The 11,573-nt window shown below is 40.0% G+C and overlaps 1 protein-coding gene across 1 annotated transcript in view; it reads left to right on the top strand.

The window, feature by feature from the left end:
• vps13a (vacuolar protein sorting 13 homolog A) overlaps window positions 1-11,573 on the top strand; it is a 330,557-nt gene that overhangs the window by 310,402 nt on the left and 8,582 nt on the right. The window contains exon 56 of the mRNA XM_048593475.1: window positions 8,211-8,296. Within this exon, the coding sequence (XP_048449432.1) occupies window positions 8,211-8,296 (86 nt within the window). The remainder of the gene's footprint in view (window positions 1-8,210; window positions 8,297-11,573) is intronic.

The raw sequence follows: 11,573 nt of genomic DNA, 5'->3' as shown, positions 1-11,573 counted from the left end.
TCAGTGGAGGGGGACTGGTCGGGCCTGCAGGACAGGAAGAAGCGGAGGGCCTTAAGGCCATCTGCATGGGGAATGCAGGTGTAGAGGGACTGGACATCCATGGTAAAGATGAGGTGTTGGGGACCGGGGAATTGGAAGTTCTGGAGGAGGTGGAGGGCGTGGGTGGTGTAACCCCCTTCCCCTCCCCCTCCCCCTTTTCTGATGAAGGGTCTAGGCCCGAAACGTCAGCCTCTCTGCTCCTATGATGCTGCTTGGCCTGCTGTGTTCATCCAGCCCTGCACCTTGTTGTCTCGGATTCTCCAGCATCTGCAGTTCCTACTATCTCTGATTACCTTTGAGGTCTCCCTGACCAATAGTGGGTGTAGTTGGAATTGTATTCTGTCATGCTTTCTTGCTCTGAGATGTAAACGTCACTCAGGGCCATAATATCATTGTCTGATTAGCTCATGGACCACCAGGGCTGAGCACATTGAGGGTGACTGTTTTAAGCGGAGTTGAGCATTCTCTTGTTCTAGCAAGGAGTTTCAGAATTTTCCCCCTCCTTTTCCCCCAGCTTTTGAACTGAGATTAGGAGTTTGTTTTCTTCTCTGTCACAGTTTGGTAACATTAAATGTTTCCCATTAACTGCAGCAAGCCAACTGGGTGGCAGGGAGACCAGTATTTGCTTAGGCCCCCTATCCTGGATCCCTCTGCAATTCAGGAGCTAGTAGTACTTTCTTTCAAAAAGGCTGCTTTGGTTATTCAGAGTGCTACTGGGTGATGACATCATCTCTAGGTCGTCATCTAAAAGAATAATGTCCTACTGCCTGAATGCAGGATTGGAACTGCAGCTGCCGGTGACATCTTACACCTGCCATTTTCACCACTTGCCTAAAGCTACGGGATAAACTTTGGTCCGTCTAAACTGACATTTAACATATCTTTCTTTCAGACTGTGCAGTGAAACTTTAAGGCAGAGTGCAGCTTGCACTAAGTGACCCCAATCTTTAAGCCTGGAGGTTATCTGCCATAGGCCAGCAAACTGGGACAGCAACCATGGCCATAGGTTTGGATTCAGAGTTTCCTGTTCTAGTTGGGTTGCCAGCTAAGGGACCCTTTCTTCCCTTGCTCTTTGATCTCGAGCTGCTGTACCAACAACTATAGTCCACACAGTCTGGTGTGGCACATCATTGATCCTACCATGATGGTCACTTGAGACACTTGGAATCCTCCTGCCCTGGCTGGGTTACCTTTGTCAAGGAAGATTTTCACCCTGTTATGTTCATCATTTCTCTGCCACTGTTTTGTCTGTTAGCTAAGACCTGTGCTAGTATGTGACAATAAGAGATATAAATGAGGAGCAATGATTCCCGTCCATCCTTAGTGTTGACTATAGTGAACTGAAAATACAACTGGATTACATCTATCTGAAAACCCCATAAACTCCACATAGACAAAGATAGTAGAAAATGTGGTATTTGGTGTTTAAAATGTTAACTAGTTTCCTCCTAGAACATCAGTAAATTCATTGCACCTCCAAAAGGTCACAAAAGCAAATTGATCATAGTTTTAACTCCCTTCTTAGCCAGGCACTTTTATTGAAACTTTGTAAGTAGACACCGATGAGAATAGCTGGAATTGCCTCAGTTTAACTTTAAACAAGTGGATGGGCTGTTATAACTGGCAACAACAGCTCTAGCAGGATGCTGCCTTCAGAGGAGGATCAAGAGAAGGAAGTGAAAAGGTAAAAAATGAGTGAACCTTGTCAACTTGTGACTTTGATAGTTGATTCATTGAGGAGAGAAAATTAGTTTAAAGTAGTTATCTGTTACTGACAATCACACAAGTAATGCAAATTTAGGTTACTTTGAAAAGAGTATGCAGTTAGCAATGACTGGTTTCTCATTATAGGAATTTGTAGTACTGTTAAACATGTGTATTCCCCTTGCTTGTACTAGGTTCTATCATTTGTTTAAATGTGTTGATCATAGTTAAAATTATTAGTTGTGTCTATCTCAAGCAAATAATTGACTTATCTCTGCTAATAGGGACATAATTAACGATCTCAGTTTGTGGGAAGAGGCATGCCAGCAAAAATAACCGAACAGATATGGGGAATACTAGTTAGCTTCATTTTACCTTAGCCAGTCAGTCTTTGCCTTCACATTTTGGTGCTCTAGAAAATCAGTGCTTTAGTAAATTATGATTATTCTTGGAGCCAGAGTGGAAAATAATAAACATTTTAAAATAATATCCAAAAGGTTCACACTAATGGAGCAGAGGTAGAGTAGTACAATAATTCAGTTGTTCTACCAAGTGTATCAGCTTAGACTACTAGTGTAGTAAGATCAATTTTCATAAAAATAAACCAGAAACCTTAGATATATAAACAACAAAAGCTGCAAATAATGTTGCTGAGCAGAACTTAAGAATATAGACTTTTTATTTTCTGCTGTGAATAATAAGCGGGATGAATATGAGCGAACTCAAGAGCCGTGAAAGATGCCACAAATGCCCATTAAGCTAAGCCACAAGAAGTTATAAGACAGTAGTTCCAAAGAAGTGTGATTTTGGACGTGAAACTTAACTGTCTCCTTCTCCTCAAATGCTGCCAGACCTGCTATTTTTTTCCAAGCACTTTGATTTTATTTCAGATTTGCATAGTTCCACAGTATTTGGCTTTTATTAAAACACAATAGATCATTTACAGTTGGATAAAGAAGATTGCTCGAATTAGGTATTCACCAAGTTGGCTGATGACACCAAAAATAGGTAATAAAGTGAGTTCTAAAGAGAACATAAGGAGTCTGCAAAGTGAAATGGATAGATTAAATGAATGGGCAAAGATCTGGCAAATATAGTATAATGTGGGAAAGTGTGAAATTGCCCATTCTGACAGATAATGCACATTTGGACAATTTTGCATCCTTTCTAAGTGGTGAGAGGTTGCAGAACTCGGAGATGCAGCATGATCTGGATGTTTTAGTATGTGAATCATAGAAGGTTAGTATGCAGGTACAGTAAGTCATCAGGAAAGCTAATGGAATGTTATGTTTTATTGCAAGGGGAATTGAATGCAAGGGTAGGGAGGTTATACTTTAGTTTTATGGATCACTGGTGAGAATGCATCTGGAGTACTATGTACAATGCTGGTCACTATAATTATGGAAGGAAGTTATGTTGAAAGCAGTTCAGAGAAGATTTGCTACACTAATACCTGGAATGAATGGATTGCTTTATGAGCAAATGTCAGACTGACTAGGCCTGTATCCGTTGGAGTTTAGAAGAGTCAGAGGTAACTTTAAAATTGAAACTGAAGACAGTGAGGGGACTTGAACAGGTGGGTGTCAAAAGGATGTTTCCTCTGGTGGGAGAATCTAAAACTAAATGTCAATTTAAAAATATGGGGTCACCATTTAAAACAGATGAGGATATTCTTTTTGTCGAAGGGTTGAATGGCAGTCGATGCAGAATCTTTAAATGTTTTTAAGGCAAAGATAGATTTTTGATTACCAAGGAGATTATCAGGGATCTGCAGGAATGTAGAGTTGAGATGAAATCAGGCAGCCATGATCTTATTTGAATAGCAGAGCAGGGTTGAAGGGCCAAATGGCCCATTCTCGTTCATTGACGTGTGTTTGTATGTTCGTACGAAATGTCAGATTTCGTGGCAAAAAAAAAAGGGTGTGAAGATGTAGCAATTGATAGTATTGTCAATAGGACAACTGCCAGATTTCAAAAGCAAAGATCCATTCAAAATAAGGATAACTCTGACCTCTGTACACTTTAACTCCACTTGATCTCCCCAATACCTTCTGAAATCTCCATAGAAAGTTGGCATTTTTGTTGCCTCATTCCTTGTTGTGTTCATGTCGCTGGAGCAAGGGGCCAGTCGAGAATAGGATTTAATAGTATTGTCTCCTGTTGCATGAAGGTCATTGATGTATGGCCGAAGTTGTTAGCATCCTAATATGAAGCGCTGCATCTCCAAAGACCTTGCACAATGTTTGTAAGAACTCTACGCTGGTTTTTGTTGGACTCTGAGACAACGATGTATAATTGGCCAACCCAGCATGTTAGCAAGCCTTACCAGAAAGTAATTTAGTTCTAGATGATACTGGTAAAACAGTGTAATCTTTACATTTACTATGCTTGATGTAATTAAAATTCTTCTTTCTTCCCTGAAAGAAACACATTTAAGTTTTCTAGTGTAAGCATATGAGAAGCAATTTAGACACTCCCTTAAATGTTCACATGAAAAATATATACCACACATGGTTTTCAAAAGAAGAACTTCTTTTGCACGAACGAATATTGTTGCAACTGGTGGAAGACAACTCCTGAAAGCGCAGTATAAATTATAATATCTTTGATTTGAATCATTGAATCCCTACAAGGCAGACTGAGGCCATTTGGCCCATCAAGTCTGCACCAACCCTTTGAAAAGCATCCCATCCTATCCCTGTAACCTTGCATTTACCATGGCTAATCCATCTACCCTGTATATCCCTGGACAATAAAGTGTAACTTAGATTGGCTGGCAAACCAACCTAACCTGCACTTCTTTAGACTGTCAGAGGTTAATGCACTCAGACATGGGGAGAAGAACATGCAAACTCCACATAGTCACCCAAGGCTAGAATTGAAACTTGATCCTGGGACTGTGAGGCAGCAGTATTATACCACTGAGCTACCATGCCACCCGTCTGAACATTGTCTGTCTTTTGCAGCTTGTTACCTCAATAAGATTGAGGCATTCAACTGCACAAAACCAAGAAGTATATTTTCTAATTGTGGTAAGATCTAGCTCGGTGCTTCAAAGGGTTAAAAGAATTCTTCTTCCATTTTGGAATCTGTCAAGTTTCAGACAGGTTTGCTTCAGACCGAGTGCTTTTCTAGGATTTAGAAGAATGAGAAGTGATCTCATTGAAACACAAGATTTAGAAGGGGTTTGACAAGTTCCAGAATTTGTCTCTACTGACTCGGGAGTCTAAAATGTGAGGACACAGTGATTTGATAGGCGTGGAGAACAGAGCATTTGGAACAGCAGAAATTTCTTCACCTAAAAGGTTGGATTCTGCAGCCAGATGGTTGTGAATACTCAATGATTGAATATATTTAATGCTGAAAGATTTTTTTTTGATTTTTTAGGGTATCAAGAGATACGGCAACAGACAGGAAAATGAAATTGAAGTTCAAAATCAGCCAAAATCTTACTGAATGGTAGAATAGACTTGACAGGCTGTTTGGTGTACTCCTGTTCCTATCTCCTCCGTTCTTGTGTTTCCTGGTATTCTTTCCTAGTTAGCTAAATTTAGCTCTGGAAATTTGCTCTTACATAGAGATGTTCAGGAAGATGACCAAAAACTTGGACAAAGAAGTAAGTTTTAAGAAGCATGTTAAGGAAGAGTACAGTCGCAGAAGTTTGGGAGGAAATTCCAGACCTTGGTACTTTGGCAACTGAAGGCATGGTGGGTGAACCAATTAAAATCCAAGATGCTGAAGATCAGTGTTAACCGATTTCTCGGACTGTTAACAGGTTGAAGGAAATTTGAGATAGGAAGGGGCAAAGCTGTGGAGGAGTTGGAAATCGAGGCATCAAGACTTAACAAGCATAGGATTGGTAAGTGAAGGTAGTGGGAATTAGGGCACAAGCAGCAGTTTTGAATGACTTCATTTACCAAGCCAGCCTTGGAATAGTCAAATCTATGGAGAACAAAGGATGAGGTTACAGCAGCAGTTGCTTTGATGGAGGGACACAGGGTGATGTTATTGAGGTGGGAATAGAATTGGTGATGGTCTAGACGTGTGGTTTGAAATTCAGTGACACCAAGGTAGGTACGGTTTGGTTTGGCCTCAAAATTGACAGAGGGAGTCGGTAACTAGGAAACAGAATTTGTGGTGGTGTACAACCAATGCCTTTGTTCCTCGGAGTATTTAAATTGGAAGAAATTTTGTTCTGTTCTGGTTTATGACGTGAGCATTACAGTTTTAAATTTGTTGGAGAAGATGTTTCTTGGCAGATGGTTTTAGTGATGCTCGCAAACTCACTCATCATCCCAGTCAGCTTTCCCAGTCCCTCTTTTTTTCTTAATTTACTCATGGGATATCGGCATCGTTGCGCTGCCCAGTCTTTAATGCCCATCCCTAGTTGCCCTTGAGAAACTATTCTGATTTCTCTTTTAGCCCATATACTGCAGATATAATTTTATAGGCTTACTAAATCTTATTCAAATCAGATAAAAGCAAAATACTACAGAAGCTGGAATCTGAAGTAGAAACAGAAAATGCTGGAGAATCAATGGAGAGAAACAGTTAATGTTTCGAGTCCACGATGACTTCTTCAGAACTTACCTAAATGAGTTGAAGTAATTGACAATTTATAAGTTGAACATTTCCCATACAGTTAACTCAGTAAACTACACTATTTTCATACTAGGTTTTTCAGAGGCCAAGTACTGTATGTGAAGAAGCCAGATTCCAGTTCAGGTGTTTCTGTATTACATCAAAGAGCTCTTGTGATCAGCAGTTCAGAACTGGACTTTCTCGTGGGTAACCAATCTTTTTCCTTTCTCAGAAATGGAAAATTTCATCCAAGTAAGGTGTTCCATTTAGCTACCACTGATTTATAATGACGACAGTATTGCAATTATTTGCTTAGGTAATTAAGTTCTAGTCTGATAGAACTGGTTCTCAACTTCCATCATCCAAGTATCTGTCACTGACCTTTATTTGGAATGCTAATTTATTTTCTGTAATTAGGTCGTATTGTTTAATCATATATAACTAAACTGTGCTTGTGGAACATTATTTTTGATAGGGCAAAATAATTTATAGCTCCTACTGCTTTCATTTTTAACTTTGGTTCATTGGAACAGGAGTAGGCTATTTGGCCCTTCGAGCCTGGTTCACTTTTCAATGTGATTATGGCTGATCATCCAACTCTATATGCCGTTCTTGCTTTCTCCCTTACCCCTTGATCCCATTACCTTTAAGACCTATATCTAACATTCAATTCCACAGGCTCATCACTCTGAGCGGAGGTATTTCTCCTAATCTCAGTCTTAAATGGCTTACCATGCATCCTTCAACTTGTTACTCCTGGTTCTGGACTCCCTGATCATTGGGATCAACCCTCCGCACCCCCAGCCTCATCCCATGTCCAAGCCTCCCTCTCATCCACACCTCCTTGACCTGACACGACCTGTCCATCTTCTCTCCCAACTATCCGCCCCACCCATCCCACTGACCAATCCCCACCATTCCCTATCTGCACTCACCTATCACCATCCCACCTACCTTCCCCAGGCCGCCCCCCCCCCCCCACTCTTTATTTCCCAGCTCCCTTCTCCCTCTCCATTTCTGAAGAAGGCTGCCGATCCAAAACGTCAACTTTCCTCCTGACGTTACCTGGTACCTGGCCTGCTGTGTTGCCTCCTTTGGTTATGCTGTCTAGTCCTGTTAGAATTTTATAGGTTTCTATGAAGTCTCTCCCAATTCTTCTAAAGTGTGGAGATCACAGTCCCAACAACCCAGGAATTAGTCTAGTGAACCTCTACTGCACTCCCTCCATGGAATGTATATCCTTCTTTTAGGTAAAGGACCAGAATGGCGCACAGAGCCAGGTGCATTCTCACCAAGCCAGTAGTTCTTCATATGCCAGTCCAGTCATTCCCCAGGAATCACTCTGATAAACCTTTGTTGCATTCCTTCTATAGCCTGAACACCCTTCCTTAGATAAGGAGACCAAAACTGCACATGGTACTCCAGCTGTGGTCTCACCACGGTTCTGTGCAATTGTAGCACAGTTCAAGTTCAAAGTACCTTACGTTGTGATAGTTTCTCCACCATAATATTCCATAACTTAGCCTTGTGGTTAGTTGATACAAGGTATGTGACTGTTGGGCTGTTTTAACCATTACAATTGTTTATGATTAATTTCTCTCAAATATAACCGTTTATGCCATAAAGTCTTGCCACTAGCACACTGGTTGTGACATTGTGAGGATGGGTGAGTTTGAATATTGATCAAGGCTAATTAAGGTTTTTGCACTAGATATTTGTGCAATGTTTATCATCTTGAATTGTAAATGTTACGCTATTATTAACATAAAAATTGTTAGATCTAAATGTTTTGTATTGCAGCCATATTTCAACATACAATGCACTGAAATGAAAATACACACTTATTTTATCAAGTTTGTTTTACCATCTCTATCTTTTTTCCTTAGAAAATTGAAAATGGAAGATTTGCCAAATACAAGTACTTTGGACATAAAATGATTAATGATTCAGACTTATTTATGATTACAAAAAGGTAAGATTGTAAACTTTACATGAGTTTAGAAAATGTTTTGAAAATGCTCACACATTGTCCTGCTCTTGGTAATCAAATTTCAATTGCATTTGCAAAATTCCCAACCTATCGTGTGAAGTTGATACATTTATAAGCTTTCATTTGGGATCAATGTCAATTGCCAGTCACACAAGCAGACTTATTTGCAACAACTGTGTCTTTATCTACCCAAATCTAAGAAAATGCTACAAAATTGAATGATTGAACAGGGAACACTTGTTTTTATGCCATTTGGCTGGAATATGTCATCTATCACAATATTGTAGGATGCACTGGTAGTAATCTTCTGGGAACCCTTAGATTCTGGAAAGTCCCAATGTAATACCTTTATTTACAAAGGGAAGGAGACAAAAAACAAAGGTAGTCATAGGCCAGTTAGCTTAATGTCTGTTCTTGCGAAAATGGTAGACTATGTTTTAAAAGATGTAATAGCAGAGCATCTAAAAATGCATAATGTGATCAAGTAGAGTCAACATTGCTTTACGAAGGGGAATCATGCCCTGACAAATCCATGAGAATTTGAGGAGGTAACAAGCAGGAGAAGTAATATATGGATTTTCCTAAGACCTTTGATAAGCTACCACGTTTTAGGCTACTTAGTAAGAGCCTGCGGTGTTGGAGGTAGTATATTAGCATGGATAGAGGATTGCTAACTCATAGATGGAGAGTTGAGAAAAGGCGAGCATTTTCAGGCTGGCAATCTAATTAGTGGTGTGTCTGCAAATATTTACAATGTGTATGTTAATAACTTAAATGAGGAAAGTGAGTGTACTGTTACCCAGTTTTCAGATGACACACAAATAGGATGGAAGGCAAGTGATGAGATGACCGTGTCTGCAGAGGGATATAGACAAGCTAAGCAAGTGGGCAAAAACGTAATAGATGGAATATCATGTGGGGAAATGTAAGGTTACGCACTTTGGCGTATGTACAGAGGAGTCGAATATTACTTAAATGGAAAAAAATTGCAAAAAGTTACAGAACAGAGGGATTTGGGGGTCCTCATTCATGAATCATGAAATGCTAGCATCCAAGTTCAGCAGATAGAGGGGGCAAATGTAGTGTTGGCCTTTATTTCAAAGGGATGGAGCATAAACGTAGCGAGGTTTTGCTTAAACTATGCAAGGCACTAATCAGATCACAACTCAAAATCTGTGAACAATTTTCAGCCCTTTATCTAAGAAAAGATATACTAATATTGGTGGCAGTAAAGCAGGTATGGAGAGACAGTCATGAGGTTGAGTAAATTGGGCCAATACTTGTTGGAATATAGAAGACCTTATTGAAACAAGATCCTATGGGACTTGACAGGACTGACACAAAGGTTGTTTCCCCGGGCTACTTTCTGCTCATATGTCTTATGGAGATGCTGTCTACCCAGTCTGGTGGATATATTTTGAAGAAGAGCGGAACAAGAAGGGAAGGCGATGGCCGAGTGGTATTATCGCTGGTCTGTTAATCCAGTGACCCAGATTCGGATCCCGCCATAGCAGATGGTGGAATTTGAATTCAGTTAAATATCTGGAATTAAGACTCTAACAATGACCGTGAATCCATTGTCAATTTTTGGGAAAAACTCATCTGGCTCACTAATGTCTTTTGTGGAAAGAAACTGCCATCCTTACCTGGTCTGGCCTACATGTGACTCCAGCCCCACAGCAATGAGGTTGACTCTTAACTGCCCTCTGGGTAATTAGGGATGGGCAATAAATGCTGCCTAGCCAGTGACTGCGTCATCCCGTAAATGAGTAAAGAAAAAAGAATTATTATTCATAGTGTCCTGACCAATTTTGTCCCTCAAAACATCATCACAATAAAAAGATTTGCTGGTCATTATTCATAAGAATGGTTGGATGTGAAGATCAAATGTCATAGTTCCAAGTATGCAGATGATACAGAATAAGTGTGGATGATGTAAAGAGGTTTTGAGAGATCCATTCAACTTCTAATGATTTTAAGTAGTACTCCTAGTTAAGTTTGAACTCTTAATTTGATGAAAGTTATCCCACATAATTTCATGTTGTAAACAAAAATTTCTTTTGTATAAGAATTAAACAAAGCAAGTACCCCTAATTTAACATGTTTAATGGATCTTGAGGTGTCTTTCATTTCTGGGACCAAACTAAATACACCACAAATGCTTGAATTCACTGATTCCTCGGGATCCTTCCACTAACATTCAGCCAGGTGACCCTCTCTTTAAACACTTCAAGTATGGGCTTTACGATCTGCCTGTTCAGTCACTGCAAAATCAATCAAAAACACCCTTCATAGATACAGGTTCAACTCATCATCCACAATTCCCTAATTTATCCTTTGGTCTGAACAGTATGTGGATATGTTAAGAGCTTCCCTGATTTCCCAGTCATGTTTCAACCCTCCTTTTTATATAGCATGTTACTTGCGAGGGGAATTGAATGCATTTTACTCATTTACAGTCTTGATATTTTCTAATCAACCTATTCAGAGATGTTATTGCACACCACTGGAGCATGTGGGACTTGAACCAACATCTGCTAGGTGAGAGGTACAGACATTACCTTTGCACCACAACAGCCTTCGCTTTGATTCCCAGAAATGCTCATACACCCACTTGTTTGTTTCCCCCACCACGTGTGTTTCCAATTAATAACCAATTTACCTGAAAAGTCCACAGGAGCAGCCAACTTACTGTACACTTTTTTTTTCTAACATCTGGAAGTGCTATCTCACACAACTGAATGACTTTGTTTCCTACCATATCACCCATGGCATTTTTTTATACATTATTGAACACCACTAAATCATCTATGTTTCCAATTAATCAAATTTCATGAAATACTCAGCAAGGGTGCTGTAGACCAAAGACGAGAGACAGTTAGTGTGAGAGGGATGGAGTGAAAAGGGAAGATAAGGCACTCCACCTCCTGCAGTATTCACCTTTTTCAAAGCATCAAGAATATGCGTGGACATTGCCTACTCCTTGTCCAAGGACACCTGAACACAAACAGTGCTGCAGAAGAGAAGTAGCTGATTTTGCTGTCTTTCCCTTGTTTTTGTTTCCAGGAGTAGGGACACTATCACTGTGCCATAAGAGGGTCCTCCAATTTGCTATCTTCTTGATGCCCAGCTAATTGTGTCCAACTGCCATTTAAAACTCCTGCCCTTCTAACATTTAAGTATGCATGGTCCATCCTTTTGAACAGTAATTACTTGGTTTGTTTAACAACCTGTCATGCTCAGATATTCTCTCTTCCCC

Source organism: Rhincodon typus, chromosome 3, assembly GCF_021869965.1.
Source record: "Rhincodon typus isolate 14 chromosome 3, sRhiTyp1.1, whole genome shotgun sequence".
NCBI classification, from domain to species: domain Eukaryota; kingdom Metazoa; phylum Chordata; class Chondrichthyes; order Orectolobiformes; family Rhincodontidae; genus Rhincodon; species Rhincodon typus.
This window is presented reverse-complemented; position numbering and strand designations above follow the sequence as displayed.